At 42.5% G+C, this 26,091-nt stretch overlaps 1 protein-coding gene across 7 annotated transcripts in view; it reads right to left on the minus strand.

The window, feature by feature from the left end:
* Window positions 1-26,091, minus strand: part of LOC307020464 (ephrin type-A receptor 3-like) — a 93,856-nt gene that overhangs the window by 22,142 nt on the left and 45,623 nt on the right. For all 7 annotated transcript variants that reach the window (XM_079651827.1, XM_079651826.1, XM_079651825.1 and 4 more), the window contains 5 exons: window positions 21,482-21,637; window positions 13,192-13,527; window positions 12,103-12,215; window positions 10,159-10,321; window positions 8,173-8,281 (listed from right to left, as the gene is read on the minus strand). In XM_079651827.1, coding sequence (XP_079507953.1) covers window positions 8,173-8,281; window positions 10,159-10,321; window positions 12,103-12,215; window positions 13,192-13,527; window positions 21,482-21,637 — 877 coding nt within the window. The remainder of the gene's footprint in view (window positions 1-8,172; window positions 8,282-10,158; window positions 10,322-12,102; window positions 12,216-13,191; window positions 13,528-21,481; window positions 21,638-26,091) is intronic.

The following is a 26,091-nucleotide window of genomic DNA, read 5'->3' on the forward strand; positions in this document are numbered from 1 at the left end:
CAACTAACAAGCAATCAGATGGAGGGGAAGAGCGAGGGGAGATGAGGGAGGCAGCCATCGAGGAATAGAAACACGAAGGTTAACATTAGGGAAGTGCAGAGAAAGAGGGGTGGGGCAGTTTTGTGTGATGCAGGCGCTAAAGATACAAAGACAGATTATGAAAAGAAATATAAATGTAATAAGTTCAAAGGAAGCAATTGTTACAATGCTACATATGCTGGAGGGAAGACTAAGAAACAAGGAGGGATGGAGATGTTATATATTGGCTGTATTGATTGAGGATTAAGAAGGAAAGAGCAACTCTATCGGCACAAAGCTCCCCCGTGAGGGAGAGTAAGAGAAAGGAATGAGGGCTGATGGACAGATTTAGAGCAGATGACAACGACAGGAGTCAGTCAGTTAAGTGCAGGTCCGGAGAAAGAGTGAGAGAACAGAAGAATGGACTAAACCTGAAAGGTAAATTGGAGCAAGTTGGGCCAGGGAGATGTAAACGCATTGTAGTATGAAGGTGAGGAAACAGTTCAAATAAAGCTGAAATAAACTTCAAAACCCCATGCCATATTCTTTCATTGTTTTCACCCACTTAGACTCAATAGAAGAAGCCAGATTCTTCAGGTCAGCAGTGTGTCACAAGGCTAACTCCAGATAGACAAACACTCACATTGGAGTCCACTTGAGACTAAGAACAAAGCAGGGCACATGAAGGCCATCTCACATAAACACAGGATAAATGCTGAATTCAAAATGTCCTTTTGTCATATAATCATTTTTAGAAGTCCCTTTATCAAGTTTGACTGATTTCCCCTTAGGACATCTTTCTTCATATTGTTATTCTAATTATACACTTCTACCACGCCAACTGTTTAGTATATTTTACACTATATTTGTGTGTTCATGGCGCAAATATAACAGACATTTTGAACCTTGATCCCTAAAGATCGATACAGTTGTCCAAATGCAGGTGGTCCATCCGCCTGAATTAGTCAATCTTTAAGATTATAATGCACTAAAGTGGGCCGCCTCTTTTTCCTTGTTGGTCTATTTAGCCTTAAGCTCTACTGCTGCTCCCATTTCCCCCCCTCACACTAACAGGCTTTAAAGAGCGAGAGACAATCTCTACTTCACTGAGCTGCACTGATTTGTACTTCCTCTGATAATTAAAACCAGCACTCAGTGATTCTGCTGCCATGTCAGTGTGCTCGGGCTGCTAAAGCCTGGCAGCGCACTGTGGAATTAAGGAAAGGACCTCTGTCAGCTGTCAGATGTAGATGGAAATCATCACTCCAAAAACAAATGCTACTGCATTATCGGACATAACGTTTTGAAAGCCGTGACAGCCTGCAGTTCACTGAGGAGTCAGCTGAGCCCCTGGAGTTTGTGTTTGAATCAGAAGCGAGGGAAAAGAAAGTCTGGGAGATGGAGAGAATACAGTGAAAGAGAAGAAGAGCGATGCAAAGAGAAGATCAAACGAGGGGGGATCTATGGCAGTGCAGGATAAAAAGATCTATCATGCACTGACGGCAGAGAAAGGTTGAAGGCCAGGTGTAAATATGGATGGTGGAATAACCTTGAAACAAAGCGGGAAGCGAAAGGTGAACTCAGTAAGTAGGCGATGGTGTGTTGATGACAGAAGGAGGGACAATAGAGACGATTGTTTGTCTTAATAAAGTGAACAACCTTGGACTAATGTTGAACTGACACGTGAAGAGAGCTAATAAAGTGTGTGTAGTTTGGAGCTGCGCTGTATCACCTAGCGTGTTTTATATGACTGGCCACCTTTTATAGGATTAGTGGTCGGCTGCTGGCTGTGAGACGGGACAAGAAATTGATACACTCCGAGACAAGGAAGAGTCAGAGGGGATCATTCACACAGAAGAAAAAAAGCCTCTCCTCTCCTCTTTCATTTCCTGTCCCTCCATATTATGTTCCCACTGCTGATCAGAATGACTAGAAAAATGAAATCAGTAAATCATTAGTCACCCCTCCGGCATGACACAATGAAATGACACATCTATCCTCCTTCCTCCACCACCCACTCGCACATACAAACAGAAACACACACACACACACACACACACACACACACACACACACACACACACACACACACACACACACACACACACACACACACACACACACACACACACACACACACACACACACACACACACACACACACACACACACACACACACACACACACACACACACACACACACACACACACACACACACACACCCCGCTGCTCTCATCCTTACTCATGATAATGGTGATTCTATTTAATATCAAGCTATTAAATGAAAAATAATTACTGGGAATGAAATCAATGGATTAAATTCACTTATTATTTCACGGGCGAAATTAAGCCACGCTCACAAACCCCCGAAAAACAAAACGCATTCACTGCTCGGGCGCTAATCAACTATGAGGTTAATAAAAAGGTGATTGCAGATGATTAATTAAGAGTCAAAACAGCATGAGAAAAACAAAACTAAGTGACAAAAAGATGGGGTGATGGAACGCTCAGGAAGAGAGTACGATTTATTTCTCTCCCTCTCTTCACCTTGGACGTGTTTGGCAGCGTCTGAGCACTCTCTGACCACAGTGTAAAAAGATTTACTCAGCTCTGGCTAATTATTAGGAAGGGGAAATGATTAGCCGAAGAGTTATGAGCAATAAATCTGTCCATGTTTCATTAACAACCCGTTTGGAAACATTTCATTTAGCTCCTGCTCATTAAAGAGAGTGGTAATGGAAGGCAGGGAAAGAGAAAGGAGAGGTGGCGGAGAAGCAGCGAGCTCCGGAGCAGGTCTGCCGTAATTGGTGTAATGTAGCAGAATCTTTAACAACCTGGTGAAAAGGTCAAATGAGAGAGGATGGAGAGAGATAGAGACGGAGGAGATAAGCATGTCGTCTGTATCATTTGGCAAAGTGTATCTTTACATTTCTAACAGAGCAGTGTGTAGATCAGTGTTAAACTAATCCCCCTAATGATGTTACTACACCAATACAACTTGATTAGGTCACCATCGTAATGTGTGTGTGGATCAGCAAATGTATGCGCTATAAACTTTGCAAAAACCCCAACAGCAAACAGTTTTGGATTTGTCCGATGTTTATAGGACATTTGATCAATCCCACTGCAACATCTGCTCATTTGCATAACTCCTGTGTGAAATAGTTGTGCACCTGCGGCAACTAGCTGCTATTATAGCAGAGTTTGTAAGCTACTTCCTAAGCATTCTGCAGACAAAGCTGTATTCAGCTACACCCTACAGCTTAGCTGCATTAATTGAAAGCACCGGCATCCAAGCAACACATACAAATCTGTCTAATGACATTACACACACGTCCTCATCGCATATATGCACTCACAGCTCCCACACAGGCCTGTTTGGTTTCAGATACAGGGAATCCACTGGCTGCCAAATCATTATTAGGGCTATTATCAGGCAAACAGTCCAACACCACCCACAGGGAGGGAATGCATTGGCTGGTTTCTACCTCCACTAAATCCACCACTATGCAAACATGTGACTATTATGCCTTGGTTTTGTTCCTTTTTTAATTTCCTGTTTATGTGGTTCAAAACCAGGCATTTGAATTTATTTTCTCTTCTCTCCCACACCAAAAAAACCTTCACCAATTGTTGTTTTTGGTGATTTCAATTTAGCTTCGGCTTTCAAGCAGGCAGGCACACACCCACATTTTTAAGCTGTTGTACACTCCATTATTGTTCATCAGTTTCTCAAAAGCCTCTTTCACTAGCTGCCTCTGCTCTTTCCTCTGTCAACAGCTTGTTTACCAGCACATGCTTCCTTTTTTTCCCCATTCTTCCTCTCCTCCTTTGTTTCATTACGTTTTTAAGAATAACCCTGGGCTGCTACAACAGATGCTGCCGAGTTAAAAGAGCTTCCGCACACGAACACGCACAACAACTGAACATGCTTTTGTGTTGAAAAGGAAGAGCTGTTAACGCTGTCTATTAGCACAACTGAGAAGTTCATTCTGGTAGAATCACCCACGTTATAATGACATCTCGCTTTCCTGCGCGGCTTTCTCCTTGGCCTTTCACTGTGTGTCTTTCAAATCTTTTCAGAGCTTCTTGAATCCGTCTGTTGAAAGTAATGTTCCTCTTATTGTCATGGATAAAAACTGACGCCCCTGCAAAATGGCAAACAAGTGGCTTGTTTGAGCTAGATAAATATCTGGTTTTATAAATAACTTGTATTCACTTTAAATCCAATTCATAACTCATTATTGTTTTTTTAATGTTTTCAGACATTTTCTTAGCAGTTTGCAGCAATCACTCATGGCTGAATGTCTTCTGCTCTGTAAACAGATTGCTCCATAAAGGCAGATTAAGAGATGCATAGCCGATGAGATTGCTTAAAAAAAAATCGAATAAAACACGCATCACATAGATGGAACAAATTCATGCTGACTTCTCACCAAAACGCCCACATTAAAAGCACGATAACAAAAAGAAACACAGGAATCTGGCGCCCAACCAAAGCCTGCAGCTTTTCTGAAAAGGAGATGGTTGGAAGGCTGGAGAATCATTAGACTGCAGACAAAACAAAGGCACACACACTCACAAACACACAGATGCTGGGAGGCTGAAGTTGTACCGTGTTTAACAAGGAGTGAGAGAAAGTGAGGGACCGAAGGGGAGAATGCTTTTTGAGTGAAAGGCCATCTGCTGAGTCCGTGGCGATGCCAGTCGCTCGCTCGCTTCCCATCGCTCGTACCTGCCAGCCTGCCAAAGCACCCTCAGGAGGACCCAAAACTTCACACACCGCAAACACACACTTGTGCGCCTGTGCACTCGCAGAGCAATAATGGCACGCGCACAGCAATAACTGGTGTGATTTGTCAGCGCCGTGCTGCGTCGAAGGAGCTTTGGACATTTTTTCATGTTTTCCCTCCTGCGGTAACAATAGCATAACAGCACTTTATTAAACGAGAACAGGACAGAACAGAATGGCCTGCAAATCAGCCCGTTTATGAGGCGTAGCTTTGCAGTACCCTGCCAGCCAGGGCTGTGGGGAGTGTGTGTGTGTGTGAGTGAGTGAGAAACACTGTACGGGCATTCATTGTTATTTGATAGTTCAGTGATAAAATTCTCTCTATCAGATTGTTCGAAATGTGGCGAGGATTGTGAATTTGATAGGTGAACTAGGTGCAGAACAAGAAGAAAAAAGCTCTGCAGCACTTGTATCCAGTCCAGTGATTATTGAGGAAATGATTTAAACAGCTGACATTTAGGGAGAAAAAGGCCATCACAAAGGTCTAGTGGGAAATTATTTCAACCCTGGCTGACTCGGTGTCAATTTCAATTCCAATTTAATCATCCTCCACATTGAACCGGTCTCAGGTAATACATCATGTTATTTATAAATTGTGGAGGGGGGGTTCCTACAAATGTACATTTCAGGAACGCAACAGGAAATGAAAGCCAGAGAGACAAAGATGAATGAAAGTGAAGAGAAAAGCAGAGTGAAAAGGGAGAGAAATGGACTGATTGACAGATAAGATTGAAGGTTTAGTAGATGAAAGGAGGGGGGCTTGTGCAACAAGAGAAGAGAGAAAACCAATCCTTATTTTTAGATTTCTCCCAGTTCCTCCAAAACTCTAAGTATGACACTCCTATTGCGCTTAAAGTGCAATCGCCCACCCATCATCTCACCGAGCGTTCCTCCTCGTCTCTCAAACACACTTGTAATCTATCTTTTCATCTCGCGCTCCCTGCACCTCTCCCGTTGTGCCGCCGGCTCTCCTCCTCCATCCATCAATCGCCTTTTTCTCTTTCCATCCCTCCTCTTTCTCTCTATCTTTCACACCATCTCGAAATGTAGCTCTCTAGTGGCGCAAACATACTTCAGATGTTTTCCCTCACCCCCCCCCCCTCGCTACATTCTGTCATTCCCACTGCCAATCTAATAAGCTCTCATTTTATCCTCCACTTGTTTCCCCTTCTTACCTTACTTCTGTCCATCTCTCCCCCCTCGAGCTCTCCTGCCCCTTTCTCTCTAGTGATGTAGCTTTGATCATCGCCTGATTCCCCAGCTACAAACACACCCCACCTTCACACACACACACACACACACACACACACACACACACACACACACACACACACACACACACACACACACACACACACACACACACACACACACACACACACACACACACACACACACACACACACACACACACACACACACACACACACACACACACACACACACACACACACACACACACACACACACACACATTTTGACAGATGTACAGATGTTGTTTAATAGAAAGCAGTAATCAACACTACTTTCTCCCAAGCGTCCCCACCTCTGAAAGGAACAACCTCTAAGAAAGATAGAGACGGAGTGAGGGGAAGATGAAGAGAGAGGGAGAGGAGGGGGCTGAAATTCATGGCGGTGCATCGACCCTTCTGTAAAACCTAGTTAACACCTCCCCAGCCTGTGAAACCTGATTAGTTGAGTGTGAGTGTGAGTCATCATGTGTGTTCATATAACACAGTGTTTAACAGGTTGTTTTGATGCTAACATGCACAACCTCATAATTCCCCTCTGATGAATTTCTTACCAATGTGCTCCCATTCACGTGCTTTGTGTGCACGTGAATGGGAGTGAGTGAGTGAGTGAGTGTGTGTGTGTGTGTGTGTGTGTGTGTGTGTGTGTGTGTGTGTGTGTGTGTGTGTGTGTGTGTGTGTGTGTGTGTGTGTGTGTGTGTGTGTGTGTGTCTGTGTGTGACACAAGCGTCTCCACTGATTACATCCCTCCTAGTCAATAGTGAATAGAGCACTCAGCCTGATAAGCAATCACCTGAATCAATACTAATGTTTGTAGTGTGTGCACATTAGTTGTGTGTATGTTTGCGTGTGTGTGTGTGTGTGTGTGTGTGTATTCCTTAACATTTAGCTAATCTAGACGGAGATCATGGAGGATAAACATTTAGTTACAGGCACGGTAAATTACAGATTCTGTCATCCCTCCTCCTCCTCTCAGCTGCTCTCTTGCCGTTGTACCTTTCTTCTCCGTCCAAAGAGCCCAACGCTTTCATCTCCCTCGCCTTTTACCGATGGCCATTCTTTTATTTTCCTTTCTCCCTCTCATCTCTCATTCCTCTTTGGCCTTTTTGAGATTGAGCACTAACCTTCAAAGGGAGTGATCATGGAGAGTCCATGCTCTTCACATACAGAATAACACAGCCTTTAGTTTGGGCCGCAGCAGCAGCATAAATGTCAAAGTTTGAGGCCCTGCTTTAGCACACCTTTGTAATCCCTTACAAAGAGGCAACGGGATATGACGTGAGACCTTGTGTTTCAGTGAATGCATACAGTATGTACAGTACCAGATAGACCCATATGATTATTGACAGATTATTGTATTTATAGTAGGACAGCGAATAAATGACATCATGGCAGTACTAAATTCAGTCAGTGGCCCTTCAATGTGCCACCAATCAGATTAAAGCTGTCAGTGGCATAATCTGCAGCAACTCATAATGGTGTTAAAGCTGTATAACAGCAAATGAAGTTATAAGGCTGGACATTTTCTTTATTCAGTCAATTGTCAGCAAACTGAAAAGACACAGTCCGTCAGTTGTTCCCACTTCCTGTCCATGACAAAAAACCATAGGCTTCTACTAGTTCTTCAACATAAATCTTTAGAAAGGAACAAAAGTATATACTTTTGCTTTCAGGAAAAGATTTCCTGAAAGCAGCTGGGCACTTTGGTGTTTCTCAAACTAAATACAAGTAGTGCATTTGTTAGGAACTCACAGTCCATGAGGCTGACTCAAAATAAAGCACAGTGACCATGTTCATTAGAAGTTGATTTATTAGATGTTCATAAGAAATTAATTAGAAAGTCAGATCCAAATTGGTGCTTTTTAATGTGTTTTCAAGAGTTTTTGGACAACATTGAAGCTCTATATAGCAGAGGATTAAGATTGATCTTTCAGTTTGATTGTATTTTTGGTCTTTTCATCTGCTTTATTGATAATGAGGGAAAAATTGAGCATTGCCAAGAATATCATTCTGTATTTAATGTGTCATAAACAACTTTATTTAGAGTCATTTTAGGGTGATTTTTGTCATTCATACTGATCGTGTGTTTAGAGAACTTTAGTATCCCTACCTTCCACTGACAACGAAGCAAGTCACAAGGAAGATGAGGAGGACGATTCCCCCGGCGATGGACACAGCCAGGATGGTGGACTGGTTAGGGTCCCCGATGGCAAAAACATCTGTAGAGGAGACAAAAAGAACACAGAGGATTAGTAGTAATATACATAAAGGAGCATGTAGAGAGGATTAGCATGTTTTCTGTACGAGGGAAGATGAAGGGAGGCTGAGAGTAAAAAAAAGACAGCAAGGTGAATGTGGCGAGAGGAAAGAGGGAGTGAGAATGAAATATGATAGCATTAGAAAAGGAGATAAAAGACAGAGGTTGAAGGAGAGGGAAAAAAGAGAGAGTAAAAGTGAGCGATGGAGGCTGATGGAATAGTAAGTAAGGTCCTTGATGAAAAGCTCTCCCGCTCTGCATCGCCTGTGAGGCTATGAGAGTGGACGTGAAAGCCATTCCCATTCGGCCGCACTGTCCAAATGGATATGTTAACAGTGCCCATAACAGAACTTTCTGCAAAGATGCATCGATTTTCACGCCACACCGATCGAGCCATTACTCAAAACAAATACCCCATTCATCTGGCTTAGCAAAGCATGAGCAGACACGTGTGTGTGTGTGTGTGTGTGTGTGTGTGTGTGTGTGTGTGTGTGTGTGTGTGTGTGTGTGTGTGTGTGTATGTGTGTGTGTGTGTGGGTGGGTGGGTGGGTGTGTGTGTGTGGGTGGGTGGGTGGGTGGGTGGGTGGGTGGGGGTGTGTGTTGAAGAGGCAAATGAATGCCCCTAGGCATCCACAGCTAAGCATTGATCTTCTATTACATTTACTGCTGCGCACATTGACAGCCTTCTTTACCAATCCATATAATTGATCTGATTAGATAACCTCGATATGATTGCTATGGGGTCATCTGAATGTGGCAAATCCTGTATTTCACAGCACTGAACGTGACTCTGAACCCGCTGTATGAAGACTCGTTGACAGCTCTGTAGCAGTGATACCCAATCTGTGTCCTGAGCTCCATACAGTCACAGTTTCCTCATGACAGGACTAAAAACCCAACTTAGAAATACTTTAATGATTATGGAATGATTAGTAGGCTAATGAGTGCCCGCTGTATGCCATACAAACAATCTATAGTGCACTGTTATACATTAACTGATTCATCCCACTCTGCCTGCCTGTCTGGGAATCAATGTTCACTTTAAAGAGCACATTATGGGGCCACTAAAGCAGAAAATCCTAGAGCACATAATGAAGCGATAATGAAAGGGGATGACAGGAAACAAAGGAGAAAAAGGACGAGTGACAGAGAGATTGAACAAATCTCGACAGAGCTGTGGCCTGAATCACCCGGCATAGATTTATTTGTGTGTCTCCTCCTCTTCTTTACCAAAGTCTATAAGTATGGAATACATTTGTTAATTAAAGTACACAGTCTCCTTTAGGCAAATACAGACATGCTCTATACACTATTGTAGTAGTTTGAGGACTAGGGGAATAAAAGCAGTATGAAAGGATGAGGATGCCTGGTGTTTCCATGCTCTGGCTTTCAAATGTATGCTTGTTATCATGATTTCTGCCAGGTGCAAACTTCTACTACCGGTTAACTCTTTTTTTCTGGTTGTGGGAATCAAAACACTGAATTACATTCACCGTCCATGAAAGCATGGTTGTTTCTCATTTGAGTGAAATAGGATTTCTTTACCTTATAGTGCGTACTTCTAGGATGCTTTTATGCTGCTGATTTGTTTTATTTTGGGTGAACATGTTTATGCTGCAGGAGGCTTAAATCGGACTCTTACAATACTGCACTGTGATACAAGTGTGATCTTCTAATGTCTAAGAAATGGCATGTAACTATTTTCTGTGCAATTGTTAACAGTAAGAACACAGGGAACCTTTTAAAACAAGGAAAATAGACATAGAAACCATGGTCCTGTTTCACAGAACAAAAAGAAGAGGTAAAAGGTAAATAGTAAAGTATAAATCATGTCTTTACCTTCGTGGCTGGTTTCCAATTCAATTTCTCCGCCGTAGCTCCCGTAGCCCCCGTCGGTCCGAGCCCTGACCCTGAACACGTAGGTGGTCCCTGGCTTCAGCCCGTCCACTGTCATCATGTTGGAGCGAGTCTTCAACACGGTGTAGTTCTGCTCCCGCTGGTTCTGAAGAGGAGGAAAGAGCGAGAGGAGAGAATTCAATACTAAATTCAGTGGATAATATTCAGTGTCTGAGAATAATGTCACCGTGGATAAAAAGGGTCACATTTATAAATATACTCAAGAGGGTTATATAAAGAGCAATGGGCTGTGATATTGAGGCGAGCAAAAAAAGAAAAACCTCTGGGTAAGTCCTGAAATAATAGAAACCTCAAATTGTTTAATGTAAATGTCCCCAGGGGCCAAATACACCTCACTAAGTTTTCATTTGTTCATCGCTGGACCATTTGGCAGCATTTATACATGAGCATCTGTCTAGTCCCAAATCTTTTCCCTTTTACTCATAGGGGCAATGTGTGGTTACTTCATTCCCGCTTCGTTTCAAACTGCCTTGTACAGTGTGTGTGTGTGTGTGTGTGTGTGTGTGTGTGTGTGTGTGTGTGTGTGTGTGTGTGTGTGTGTGTGTGTGTGTGTGTGTGTGTGTGTGTGTGTGTGCGCACAAAATGTGTGTGTAGGAGGATGAATAAGGAATAAGTGTGTCTGTCAGTAAGCTGATGCCCTGCAGAGAGGCTGATACTCTACCTAATGGAAGACACTCTACAACAAGGATTAACACTATTTTACTGCTAATGCCTGCCAACCACACACACACACACACACACACACACACACACACACACACACACACACACACACACACACACACACACACACACACACACACACACACACACACACACACACACACACACACACACACACACACACACACACACACACACACACACACACACACACACACACACGCACACACACACAATTTCATCACCTTGGCCGTGTTTTACGAGGTTTGTTCGACAGATGTGTGGTTAATTGGCTTGGTAGGGGAGACGTGAGGAATAGAGAGATAGAGATTTTCTGATGAACAAGTCATTACGGGCATTCCCCTAGGCTAAACCCAAATTCTAGGAGCCTAGACGATTGAAGCTGAAGTGAAGAAAATGTCAACAAGTTGTGTTAAACCCATTAAAGTAGTACACAGTAAAGAGTAGTTTTTTTGGGGGGGAAATTTACTTTTTTGCTGATACACCACCACCACTCTCATATCTGTATGCTAAATATGAAGCCAAACCCAGATACCGGTGATCTTAGGTTAGCACAAAACCAGGAAATGGGGAAACGGTTAGCATCGTTCTGTCTAAATGTAACTAAACTGCCTACCAGCACCTCTAAAACTCACATATTAACATGTAATATGTCCTTTGTTTATCCATGCAAAAAGCAAAGTGTAGGAAAATCAATATTCAATTTAACAGAGGGTCATGTGTCCGACTAATTCCTGGCCTGGACGAGCTACTTCCTGGATTCTCAGCTAGTTGGTTCCTGTCAGGAGAAAATTAACCCTTCGTAAAACAACAAATCGTTGTAACTCAAACAAACTACATGCAAATCTGTTACTTATGAGCTTCATAGACACTGTTAGGTGCATTTTTTTAAATTATTGGACACAGTAAGGCTAGTTATTTTCGCCTGTTTCCAGCTTTTGTGTTAATTGAAGCCAACCAGCTGCTAGCAATAAATTCAACATGCACTGACAGAGATATCAATCTTCTTATTTTACTCTATAAACAAAGCGTATACCTCCAAAAATCAAACTTATCCATTGAAGTTGTTCCACAGCTCCAGTTTTTAACAGGTTTCCTGTTACAAATCTGAAATAACAGTAAACTGATCTTCATTGTGTGCCGCTTTTAAAAGGAATCAGCGTCTGTGTGCATCTCTCTCACCTTCTCATAGTAGATGACCTCATACTCCACTATCGCTCCGTTTGGTCTCTCCGGACCCTGCCAGGCCAAAGTCACGCTGTCCTTGCTCCGCCTCTCCTTCAGCACCACGCTCACTGCAGTAAACAAAGAAGAGACAAAGAGAGAGTAAAGTTTAATGAGAGGAGAGAGGCAGAGATAAAGACGGCACGCTATGCAGGAGACGAGAGGGATTTCAGATGGATACCCGCTGTGCTATATGACTAGAAATACCCTTATTGGAAGTCATTATCATGTATTTTTGCTAATGAGAGAGAACTAACAAGCTGTTTAAAACGTGTGATTACAGCATTCAACATTGTGTGACATGCGTGTGTATAGTGTGCAATCTGCTCATGTTATTAATGTGTAAACCCCAAACCCTGTGACTTCCTACCCAGCCTTCGCACATGGGGCCCATGCTCGTGAGGGTTGAAAGTGTGTTACTGCTTGTGTACCAATGTGTGTGTGTACTGTAGTAGAGAGTAGCACATGTGACACGTTGGGATCCTAATGAGGTTAACAACCTCCTACATCCCTTCCACCTCCCCCCCTGCTGCTATTACACACACATCTATAGTACGGGGACTATTACTCATCACCAGCCTGTCATATGCACTTCTCTGGCAGCACTTTCCCACAGCCCGACACTGCGAAAGATGCACGCATGATTATATTTGTGAAGGAAGGGTTTCAGGGGTGTCATTTTGTGGTATCAGGGAGATGCAGCAGAGCAGTGATTTTATAGTTGCAGTATAAAAGCATGATAATATTTTTGACCACACTGCAATCAGGAAACAATTTTGAAAAATACTCCCGCTGAATGATAGTTCAAATTCCTAGCTCAGGCTGATGAATACGTTCTTCCCCCGGATGATTTTATTTTCCAATCAGCCTTTAAAAGTGGATTTTGGTGAAGGCATGCAAAATCCTTTCTTTCTTGAATTTGTGCTGCAATTTAAATCTGAATACCTGAAATAACTGTCTGTGTAAACAAATACTGGTGTTTTAATATCTATATTTAAATGTGGGGGTTCAGATTTTTACATATATATTACGCCTGTATGCTCTCACCTGTCTGGGATGTAGTGACATTGATGACCACCGTTCCTCTGGGGATGGGGCTGAAGTCGGACACTCCGTTCTGGCTCTCAACAGTGAAGCTGTAGTTAGAGTCCGGCTGCAGGTCGGTGACCAGCACGCTGGCTGACGAGAGACCAAACTGTCTGGGGACAAAGTGAACGCTGCTACCACACGGTGTGCACTTCCTGCCGTCTCCGGAGCACTTCCTGCAGTGGAGGCTGTAGCTGATGTCTCCTCTGCCTCCTGTGTCTCTGGGTGGAGACCACTCCAAGGTGACGCAGGTCTCGTTCACCGTGGATATGGGGTTCTCAGGGGCAGATGGTGGACCTAAGGAGAAGATCATTTCAGTCAACATGGGAAGTGTATTCCTTTTATGTTCAAGGTTAGTTAGATTTAAGGTTAGTTTATTTGTATAGCACATGTTAAGACACAGAGGCAATTCAAAGCGCTTCACATAGGCATTTCACGCATAATAATAATAAAAACACAGGAAAAAAAAGAAAAAGAAAAAAAAGACAGTTCATAAAAGCGATGAAATACTGGCTGCAGCTAAAAGTGCAATAATAACGGTTAAAGGATCTCAGGATAGGCTGCATTAAAAAGAAAGTTGTTTTTTATAAAAGCGCTATACAAGTCTCATGTATTATTATTATTATTATTATTATTATTATTATTATTATTATTATTAAATGTTTTTAACCTTGATTTAAAAGAACCCAGGGTTGGGGCGAACCTCAGAATTGCAGGCAGTTTGTTCCAGCTTGTAGTGCATACATGCTAAAAGCTGCCTCAGCAAATTTCGTTCTGACTGTGTTGGAAAAACAGAAACAAAACTGCAATAATAAAGCAGAGAGAGTAGAGTCTTATTCGACCAATCGGGAAATGACTGGAAGTCGAATGTGAGGCGTATAAATGTGCCTTTTTTATCTCCAAAGGAACTGTAATTGTACAGGACTTCAATGATTTAGCATTGCACCCCTATAACATGGTCTGAATAGGATAGAGAGTTTAGATTCAGAAGAACCAGAGATGTTGTTTTCCCAGCATGCACTGGGTGAGTGGCATGTTAAAACCATACAGTCTATGGTTAAAACCCACAGGATTCACTGTCTATTCACACACCATTCCAGTCCAAGCTCACATAACAGTGACTGACCAAGGTTTTTTTATTTCGTCTACATTCTCTTTCCATACATTGTCTTCATGTTCATTACCAGACGTTACAGTATATGGTTTCCATTAAGAGCAGCATTTGCATTGATTAAATTAAAAAATAATTAACTGGAGGGTGGACACTTGCCGCTCGATTAATGAATAGTTGTGGAATGGACAGAGATAAAAAGAGCTTTGCTGATTGTAAATGGGACAGTATGAGAATATATTACACTTCCACTTAAATACATCTTTAAAGAGAATTCACTTGATGTTTAATCGTCGGCGCTCCAATGCACGGAGGGTTTTACCATGGGGAAGTTAACTGATACTCTTTTGGGGCTGCACTGCAGACAATTAATACTGAGTGGACGATGATCTATAGAAAGGGCCCAGAGTCATTTTTCTCATGAGTCAGGTACATTTTATGATTTAGAGTGGTTAATATTGCTCTGAACTTCAGCTGCAATGATTAGTGTATCACAGAGTCCAAAAAGTGTGCCAGTCATCATTCTCAAAGAAGCAAATGCACACAAATGGTATTAATTAGGCATTTAGCCGTAGTGCGTTTCTGATGGCACATACATTAAAAAAAAATATGTGGATAATATTTCACTTTTTTTTTTGCAATTGAAGCAGCATAGTGGGGTTTTAACACAGATTCTGTGATGGCCATTTTGTCTCTTAAAAAACCACAGAGATTAAAATTCAAGATTTGACTGGATGTATGTGTTATTTTATTTTTAAGTTGTCGTACTTCGATGAAAGATGCCGGACAAAATTTAATTTGAAATTGTGTACTACACTTGTATAGAAACGTTGTGTATGCCTACATGGATCTAAGAGGTATGAAAGAGAAGAGACAAACTAGGAATAGAACAGAACTAAGTAGTAGCTTAAAGGCAGAACAATTATAATTTATTTTACCAAATTGTGTTTAAAATTCAATGAAATCCTGTTTAGGGCCACAAAAACATTTGTATGTTTGTGCCTTATTCATCCCGCAGTGTCTGCCTGAAAGCAGCCTTATCTTGAAGCACACACACACACACACACACACACACACACACACACACACACACACACACACACACACACACACACACACACACACACACACACACACACACACACACACACACACACACACACACACACACACACACACACACACACACACACACACACACACACACACACACACACACACACAGCTTTGACTCAGAACATCATCAGGAAAAATGTAAACAAATTAAATCTTTGCATTGTGTAACTGTAAAGACCTTAAAGCACAACATGTATTCTGCTTATAAAGTCATAAAGTGGGACAAATTAATTGCATGTTTAACTATAAAATCAGTTTTCCGTTTGAAGTTTCCTGCCGCTAAGCATGCTGGGAAATGTGTTTGTAGTGTGTGTGACATCACATGTGACCTTAATGGAATGACATCCTCACAGTTGAGAGTAGAATCGATGACATCACATGGCTTAGATCTAGACATTGCAAGGAGCGCTCTGAAGTTCCGTAATTCCTCAGTTGTTCAGTTCAGAGCGGTGAGTAGTACACATATTCAGTCAGAGCAAAAAAACGTCACAGTTTTCTCGACAAAACACGTACTACTTTGACACATAGATTTTTATCCCTACGCACAAAACAAGTCCACAGACAGTGCCATGGATAGAACAAAGTCAGACCAGAGCAACAAGGAGACATCCGACAGCCAGAACGATGAGAGTCTCCTGCAGTTTGACGCAGAGACCGTCAAACTGCTCATGATGAGAGGAGATGAACTCTTTGAGTGTGTGACAATCTGTGAGGAAAGATACAGCGCTCTGGAGGAGGAGATGGAAGCTAAAGAGGCTCAACACAAGCAGCAGCTGGAGGAGAACCTGGTGACCATAAACCTGCTGAAGAGAAGAGAGGAAGAACTCCTTCAGAGCCAGGAGAAGTCCACCAAGGACCTGGCTGAGACACAACAGAGCTGGGAGAGTGGGAAACAAGGCATGAAGTATGTAGTGGACGAGAAAAACAACCAGGCCGCTAGAAACCACACCTTGGAGAGCGAAAAACAAAAGATGGAATGGAAAGTGAAAGGGGTGATGAAGCACAACAGTCAGCAGACCTTTAGAATCCAAACCTTGGAGAAGGAAGTCCAAAAGTTGGTGCTCCAGTTGAAAAAGCAGGGAGAAAAGATCCCAGAAGACCAACAACCGATGGAGACCAAACTAAAAGAGGTGTCTCAGGAAAAGGACGACCTTGCAAAGAAGAACCTGAGCTGTGAGACTGAGCTCAAAGAGGTGGAGGAGGAGAACGAGCGTCTGGCAAAGAACAACAAAAGCTGGGAGACGGATGTCAAACAGCTGAAAGACCAGATGAGAGAGAAGGAGGAAAAGCTCTCCAAAGACCTGGCCGAAAAACACCTGAGCTGGGAGACTAAGTTAAAACAGGTGGAGGCTAAATGCAAACAGGTGGAGAAGCAAAATAATCACTTGGCCAAGATCAACAAAAGCTGGGAGACGGATGTCAAACAGCTTAAAGACCAGATGAGGGAGCAGGAGGAAAAGTTCTCCAAAGACCTGGCTGAAAAACACCTGAGCTGGGAGAGTGAGAAACATCAGCTGGAGGACGAGAGGAGAGAGATGGAGACTACATTAAAACAGTTGGAGGAATCCAAGAAGAAGCTGGTGGAGGAGAACCACAGCTTGGAGTTGGACGTCAAACTGAAGGACTTGCTAGTGAAGCAGTTTGAGAAAGACATGGAGGTGCAGCAGGAAAAGTCCTCCAAACAACACCAGAGCTGGGAAACCAAGGCTAGTTTGTTGGAGACTGAAATAAAAGAGGTTACTCAGGAGAAAGAGGACCTGGCTCAGACACTTCAGAGCCAGGCGACTGAATTCAAAGAGATGCAGGCTCAGTTACATCAGGCAGAGGATGAGAACAACCTGAGCTGGGAGACAAAAGTCCAGCAGCTTGAAGAGGAGATGAAGGAGCAGAAGGAGAAGTGCTCCAGAGACCTGAGCCAGAAACACCAGAGCTGGGAGGCCACGGTTCATCTGATGGAGACTCAACTGCAGGAGGTGAAGGAGGAGAAGGACAACATCGCTCAGACGCGACTGAGCTGGGAGGCTAAAGAAAGGAAAATGGAGGACGAGAAGACACTTCTGGAGGACCTGTGTCTTCACATGAAGAATAAGAGCAGAGGATTCTTCGCTCGCAGGAGGGCGACTGAGGAAAGGGACGCCATTTTGCAGAAAATGCTATGCAAGATGCAAGAGAAGGAGATGGGAAAGGAAGCAAAGGGGGAGAAAGAGGAGAAGGAGGAGGCTGGACGTCAGTAGCTGCCTTTTCCTCTCCTCTTTGCCTCCTCCCTTTCCCTCACCTCCTTCCTCCTACCTCACCTCCTACTGCCTTCCCCTTTTCATACTCAGGGTTTTCTCCTGGAGCTCAGGTTTTCCCACAATCTATATAATGGAATGTAAAAAAACTCACTATTAAGTCCCTCCCCCATTAACTGTACTTCCTGCTACCTCACCCTCTCTCACCTTCCTCCATACTTCCTCCTCACTTATCCCCAAACTCTCTCCTCCACTTCCCTCACCTCTTTCTTCCCACATCACCCCCTCCCTTCCCCTTGCCATATTTAGTGTTTTTTGGTTGTGTTTAGCCTTGATTTTAAAATTAAATGTTAATTAAATGTATTATGTGTATGCCTCACTGTGTAAACCTATACAGTATATATGCATAACTGTATGACATGTTGGTTACTAAAGTACTGGTATCTGTTCTATTTGCGATTTAAACAACTTTGAATTTAATAAATACAACAACAACAATCTAATCAATTTTTTAATCTAAAATACTGCATATTCATTGCTTTAATCAGAAGGGACTCGTCAGTACTTCATAAATCCTATGAAACCTCACCAAGCCAGTCTTCTTTTATTCACTTTCAGCCCATTTTATGATCTGTAGTCTCCAACTGAGCCGCTAGATCAGGAGACATGCTGCTGTTCCTTTAAACCCTGATGTTTGGGTTCTAGTTCTGCCTTTTTTACTGAATCCATGAGGATATATTACATTACATTAGCTGGTGCTTTATCTAAAGCAATGTACTGTAAACTAAAAGTAGAAGTACTCAGATCTTGTAGTTGATTAAAAGTAGTAACAAAAGTTACTGAATGCAGCTAAATACATGATATAATGTGTCCTCCCAAGCTTCCTTGCAGTCAAAATGGCGGCAAGACGACAAAAAATAGGGATTTAATCATCTAGTATCCCGCCTAAATGTAGTAAATCTTAACAAATCAGGTGTGGAGTTAATCTACAAGACTATCTGGTAAAAACAGACCAAATCTTTCTATGGATGTCAGTTTCTGAGCAATGATAAAGACCAAAATGTGGCTTGGACCAAACTAGGTAATGCTTGTTTCTGGCGTGTTGTTGTAGATCAATTTAGGCCCCTAATAGTCCATTGAGAGGAGTGAGGAGTCAGCACTCAATGACTCAACTACTAACGGTTCCCTCGTATGCAAATCATTGGTTTTTGGAATGTGTGTTTGGAATATATCTGGTTTACAAAAGCTTATGGGTTTTTAACGCTTTGTTCTACGACATAAATGAACACAGTAAATAAATACCCCACTTCACTTTTTGCTTCATAGGAAAAGTGGTTGTCAGCAAGTGTCTAAATGAGACGACTAAACGTAATCACGCCCAACATTAGCCGCCTTTAGCTTAGCATTTACTCCTCAACTATTATAAAAGTGGTGCTAATATGTGGAGAATTTATCATACAGTAATTGTTTGCCACAGATCTGATTTTCTGGAATAGTGCAAAAGACAATTTGAAAAATCCCATCGACTTTCAGTCGAGGGAACCATTGCGATGCTAACATGCTTACATCCAAGTCGGCTAACAAACAGACGTCATCCCTGCACCGCTCTATTACAAAAGGAAATGTAAGGCTTGTTGTCCTCTGTCTACACCCTGTCATTATTAAATATAAACTATAGCAGTAATTTGAATCGTACTAAGGGTGTATTTCATTTCTAGTTATCTCTTAATAACAAATGTATTACCCCCTAATTCCCTGTACTTCTTCCACTCTGGTTTGGTACCCAATGTGTACAAAACATTTACAAACTGTTATTCTAAATATGACTAATTCAATATGTTTGATAGTGATATATCAAACCAAATAGCTGTAATACTGGAGCATCATCCTTCAGACGCCTGGTGTACCACAACGATGTAAAACACATAGAGGGATATAGTGATATGTAATGCTTTAAACACGATTATATTTGTTTTTCAGAGGAGTGAAATAGTGCAAAAATTAATTAAAATCAACTGATCTGTATATAATGTCAGTATTTTTTAAGTGTGTCTGCAGTAAGCAGAAACAAACAAATAATGCACTTAAAATAAAGAATTATATATTTTGTATTAATGAAGACAGAAAAGACATGTGTGCTTTCAAAGAGGCTTGTGACCTAGTGACTTTGTCACCAAAGATGCAACCAGATTATATCTCATTATTCAACAATAAACGATATTCCTCAATTCTGCCTTTTTCTGTGCTTTCTCATTGGCAGATCTTTTTAAAAAACATCAGGAAGGTCAGTCTGAGGGAACCACAACCGGCCGACTCATCATCAACGTAAGCCTTTACTGTGCTATTCCTGTTGTTTGAGAACCACTCTAATGGAAGCCATTGATTATGGGGGTTCACAGCACGGTGCGGGTATCCCAACCGTAAGGAAATGTATCAGTAGATGCTTTCAGCCTGACATCTCATCAGGCCCTGGCCATGCAGCGAGCCCCAGGGGCCCGCTGACAGAGCCTGGGACTTTCCTGATTAGCCTTCCCAGTGGCGAGGCTCTCCAAAGCACAGGGGGGATAGGGGAAAGGTGGGAGTGGGGGATGGAGGCCATTCTGTGGATAATTGAGGCTGTCGCTCGTACATTTCCTGAAAAGATGTGATGACTGATACTGCTAATTCGGTCTTTTTCTCTCTCCATCCCCCCCACTTCCCTCGGCCACACTTAACTGTCCATCTTCTCTTCTACTGATCGGTCTTTTATGACATTTAAATGATATGCCTCTGATAGTTCACTATTTCCCCTGCTGTTCTATTCTTTGCCTGTGTCTTGAGTGTCATTATCCATGTCTCTATGACTAATTCTTTCACCTTTTCTCCTTATTTCCTCATTTTTCAGTTCAGTCACTTCACTTCAGTTCTAGCATGTGCGTGCATGTATGCATGCCCATACATATTTGAACGAATCGTTACTCATTTCCAGGCGATAACACAATCGTCACACATCTCACCTGCTACAACGATTAATGAGTGTAATCTACCATAACCTGATAATGGGTTTGGGTATATGTGTGTGTGTGTGCACATATTTTTTTAGCCCCACCATTTCCCAGTCCTTTCCCACCCCTATATATACCCCTATAATCCATCTCTTACTTTTCCATCTTCCCTCCTCATCATTTCTATTCTCCTCCGTCCCTGTTCCTGAGGATGTGGTCTGATGATACCCCTGGCTCCATGGTTTTGTGTGTTGGTGTGTGTGTCTATGATCTTGAGTGAGACACATCATCAGATTTCTATCACAGTATCACCCATACCAGTGTTCTCATCTGAGATATATGTGGTGGTAACCACAAAAACGTGTGTGTGTGTGTGTGTGTGTGTGTGTGTGCGTGCGTGCGTGCGTGCGTGCGTGCGTGCGTGCGTGCGTGCGTGCGTGCGTGCGTGCGTGCGTGCGTGCGTGCGTGTGTGCGTGTGTGTGCATGTGTGTGTTTGTGTGTCTCTAGTGTTGTGTAAACCAATAGCGGCTGAGGAGGAAGAAAATACATGGTGGGATTATGTATAGAAATGGAATGCAGCCAAGCGATGTAAATTCATACAGGAATACCTTGCAGAGTAATTAAATTAAATGTAATCCAATCATTGTGACACAATGCAATTCTATAACCTTACAATGTATACAGCCAAATGCAAATATCTGACTTCCTTGAGAGCCTGGAATACACAATGTGGTATGAAATAAGCTTCCAGCTGTATGACTGTGTTGGTGACATGTGTGTGTGTTTTGCCCAGTGATTGCATTACTCACGTGAGCAGGCCATGGAGCGTGGGTCGGCCTCGGCACGATAGAAACCTTTCTCGCAGACGCACTCGACGGCTTGTTCCTGCGGGGACGAGCTGTGAGGAGGACATTTGGTGCAGTAGGCATCAGTGGCTGAAGCTTTGTAGGTACCAGTTCGGCACGCTGGAGAGAGAAGACAGATAAACACAGGGTTAGAGGCTGTGCTGTGTTGACCCTTTAGGACTTTTCCCCTTTTTCATACACCAACGAAGTCTGTGCCAGAAATCAATGTCCTCCAGAAATGCTTTTATAGGATAATTTAGGTCAATTAAAGCTTGGGTTACATTTTTTAAGATTGATTTTTTCATTTACCATAACACTATTCTCGCCAAAGGAACTGACAGCAGCATTGCTTAAAAGTCACTGCATACTGTGCTACGCAGTCACATGATAGGGTGGAGGTTGTAAACAATCATTTGCCTGCTTCAACACTTGTTAATGTTCCTCCCGCTGTATGACTGAGTACAGTGTCATAATAACTGACAGAAATAATGCTTCAACAAAAAATAAATTAAACCAGAATTCTGCAGAAGTAGAGTATGAGGGAACTGCAGACACTCAAAGCAGAACATGTGAAAAAAAGGCAAAAACAACAGGCTACAACAAAGCTTTCATATACACTGATAGGTCATAAGAAGTGCCATGAAGCACCCTTGGCTAAAAAAAGGAGAAAAAAAACATTTGATTTAATATATTGTGACATTAGGTCTACGTGAGATCCTCTTACATCAGGCTGAGGGCCTGTATAACCACAGGGCGGTACAGTAGAATAACACAGTGCAACAGCAGATCAACTGTCATCCCTGTTATATCAGATTTAGATCATCTGACAACCGGGGGAACAGAAAAACACAGGCGCAGTCCCAGCAATAGTCACAATATCATATTATGACTATTGCTATGGCTGTTTCAGTGGCTGCATATTAGTCATTATGTGGAGTCATAAAACTGAGGAGGGAAAACCGTGCTTCCGCTCAACAGGAGCTGTCTGCTGAAAATAGATTGGGGACGTGAATGATTTCCCTTTTTGCATCTCTAGGCAGTAAAATGAAATTCCTGACGTCCCCTTTGGTAATCTGAATATAGATTACGCATGTATTTATTTATACATTCACAGGCCCGGTATTCTCATCTTCGCCAGCTGCCACGGCGGTAAATAGTATTACAGTGTACAAAACCCCATGTTAAAGAAAATGAGGGCGTCTCAAATGCAATTCAATAGATGCCCTGTGTGTATGTTAGTGCTTGGATAGGTTGGATCAATGATATATAGAATCCGCCAGGTGCTGATTGCACGTTCGTGTGCTGAGCGCTTGTGTGCAAAGGTGTTAAGTACGTGGCGAGTGAGAATGTGTGTGTGTGTTTGTTTGTGTGTGATCGTGTGTGTTCGCTTGCTGATTGCTTGTGCTAGTGGTGAAGGTCACGGATTTAATCAAGCTACACGTCACTCGTCCCAGAAAGGCTGTAAATTATCACACACACACACACACACACACACACACACACACACACACACACACACACACACACACACACACACACACACACACACACACACACACACACACACACACACACACACACACACATTCTCTTACGTAGTTAACCTGCTTGATAGAGGGATGGTAAAGTGGACTAAAAGAAGTGTGTTTCCTCACTGTGGAGGTAAGTTCTTCCACCTGGACGATATGCTCGCTCGCATGCAGACAGTATTTTTAGGCAAATCATTCATCATAGGGGAGCAAAGTCCAGTAGCACAATCCCCAAAAGACCTGAGAGAACACTAGCAAAGGGATGTGTGTGTGTGTGTGTGTGTGTGTGTGTGGGGGTGTGGAAAGGAGAGAAAGAAAGAATAAAGGAAATAAAGAAAGAGGAAAGGAAAGGGAGTGATAATTCTCAAAGGGCTTCTGCTCTCTTTCCTTCTTCCTGTCAGCTTCCAAGGTAATGGGTGCCTATGTGCTGTGCTAGTGACTGTGTGTGTGTGTGTGTGTGTGTGTGTGTGTGTGTGTGTGTGTGTGTGTGTGTGTGTGTGTGTGTGTGTGTGTGTGTGTGTGTGTGTGTGTGTGTGTGTGTGTTCTGTTGGCTGGGCTGTAGGAGTAGGGTGGAAAAGGAGCTTTTCTCCGGGGACGTTCCATCCGGAGAGTCCTGGCTCCGGGCGCTGGCCAGCCACAGAGGCACAAAAGGACCCTTGCGCTAGAGGACAGATAGGGCACCCCATGCCAGGCCTGGCATATAAACAACTGCCTGATCAAAAACTTTTCGCAAGAATGGCGGCTTGGCTGCTCTGAGTAGAGCTCCCTTCTCCCTCCTTAAGTTTTCTACTCTGCTTTTCAACCTTGTTCTCACTCTCCCGCTTTTCTTGCCTCTTTTTTTTGCTCAAGTTCCTTCACGTGTGTGCCCCATGGGAAATGTGTTACTTGAATTGGTTCCCTTATGATTAATGATTTACCATAGATATGTAAAAGAGACAAGCGGGCCGAGGCAGCGAGATAGTGCTCACATGCAATCACACCCGAAAAAAGATAGAAGAAGTGCAAAAAAGTTTATTCACAAAAACAATGTTGTGGAACCGTGAGTAAACTCACAATTTGCATCTTCTTTAAAGTAATAGTTGATAGTGTGTGTGTGTGTGTGTGTGTGTGTGTGTGTGTGTGTGTGTGTGTGTGTGTGTTTGTACATATGTGTGTGTGTTTTTCTCATAAAGACAAAGAGTGGCCTCAGATCCAGTGTCTTATTAAATATTCATCCAGTCACCAGAGAGACTTAGTGTATTTATGCCAATCGATAGCTCTTAGATATGATATAGTACTGCTACTCAAGACACACCCTCAGTCACCACGCACTGATTGAGAAGAGAACAGCCCAACTGTGTCCTCTGGGAAAACATTGTCAAGGATGAGCTGATAAAGATCTACTCCTTTTTTTACAATTTCTAGGGCTGCAAATACTGTTTTCTTTCTTTAATAAATTACAAAAAATTGTCAAATTAACCTATAACTGTTTCTCAAACCACAGGGATATGTCTCTGGAAAGCCGCAATCATCAATGTCTATGTTTATGAACAATGTGTGACTGATTGTGTTTAAGGAGTATTTACGAAGCCACAGATGATTTTACCCTAACTCCAGTGAAATTCAGCTCTATTGAGTTCTCAGCGTCTCTACTACTTGTTTTGGTTTGTGGCTCACAACATTACAGTTTTGGTTCACTTTCCACAGACATCAACTATCTATTCAGCTGAAACAGGTTGCAAGAAAGCTTTTATAAAACTGCTTGAGATTAAAGGTTAGAGGTGTCATGGCTGTCAGGCTACCCTCAAGTCCTCTCTCCCTCATTGAACTGGTGGGCAGTATGAAACATCTGAACCTCAAACATCTAGAGCAGTGGTTCTCAACTGGTGGGTCGTTTCAAGTGCGTCGCGGATGTGTGAGTGAAGAAAAAAGAAATTGGAAAAAGAAAATTGGAATTCTTTTTTTTTTTTCGGGGGGGGGGGAATTCAAACTTTTATTTTGAAGGCCCGATTTTCTAACGCTGTGCATGCAGTCGGCGTTGGACTGGAAGTGCCGGAGACCATAAACGGTTTTGAAAACTTCTGTCACGTAGTGATCATCTTCTCAATAAAATATCTTTGCTGATGTTTTTTCGAGTCTTCTGGCCAATCAGAATCAAGATTGTTGCCGGAAGTCCCCACGGAAAATAACTTTGCGGTAGAACTCTTCTTTATACATCCATGGGTACAACTTCAGATAAAAATGAACACATAATGAAATATGACCCCCGGTTTGATGATTGACAGGTCACAGAACAATGGGGGCTATCTACCCTTACCCACAATTTAAAGTAAGTCACACAGACTATCTCCTCTTTACTCTTCTCGCAGCAAGATATCAGAACAAAGCGAAAAACAAACAATGGCATAAAATATTATTAATATGTCGGGTAGTAATAGATTTATTTATTTTCTTCTCAGTGTATCAGAATGCATAGTTTATGTTAGTATTTCTAAAAATCTCCTGGGGGAGAATCCCCCCAGACCCCCCTGCTGGGGTTGGGTTTTCAGCATGTGTGCCTTTTTATATAGTTCAGCTTTGATTCCATCATCTCATTAAACCTTTTAGTTCTGTGAAGCATTGGTCTGAAACAGCTATCCTCATTGTCTCAAGTGACTTAATGGTCTCTTCTGACGTGGGTGAATTCTATGTTTAGATGCTGCTGGATCTTAGCGCAGTGGACAACGGCAGCCTGACTGAAAGGTTTGGGCAGTGGGTGGGTATCTCATGGTGTGCTGTGGATTCCTATCCCACTGGAGATTCTCTGTGTCTTTTTTACCTTTTATGTCTGAAACTGCTGCTCATTACTGTGGTGTGCCTCAGGGTTTTGTCTTGGGTCCTATATTATTTGCTTTGTGTATGCTTTCCTTAGGTCATTGAGAGCACATTTAAATGTACCTCTTATCACTGTTTTGCTGATGAGATCCAATAGAGTGGTGCAGTAACATGTCCTAAAACCCGGAAGTAAGCTGCGCATGGGTTCGCTCGACAAAAAAGCAATGGGATTTCTCCATAGGATTTTGGAAA

Source organism: Notothenia rossii (genome assembly GCF_949606895.1).
Source record: "Notothenia rossii genome assembly, chromosome: 9".
NCBI lineage: Eukaryota > Metazoa > Chordata > Actinopteri > Perciformes > Nototheniidae > Notothenia > Notothenia rossii.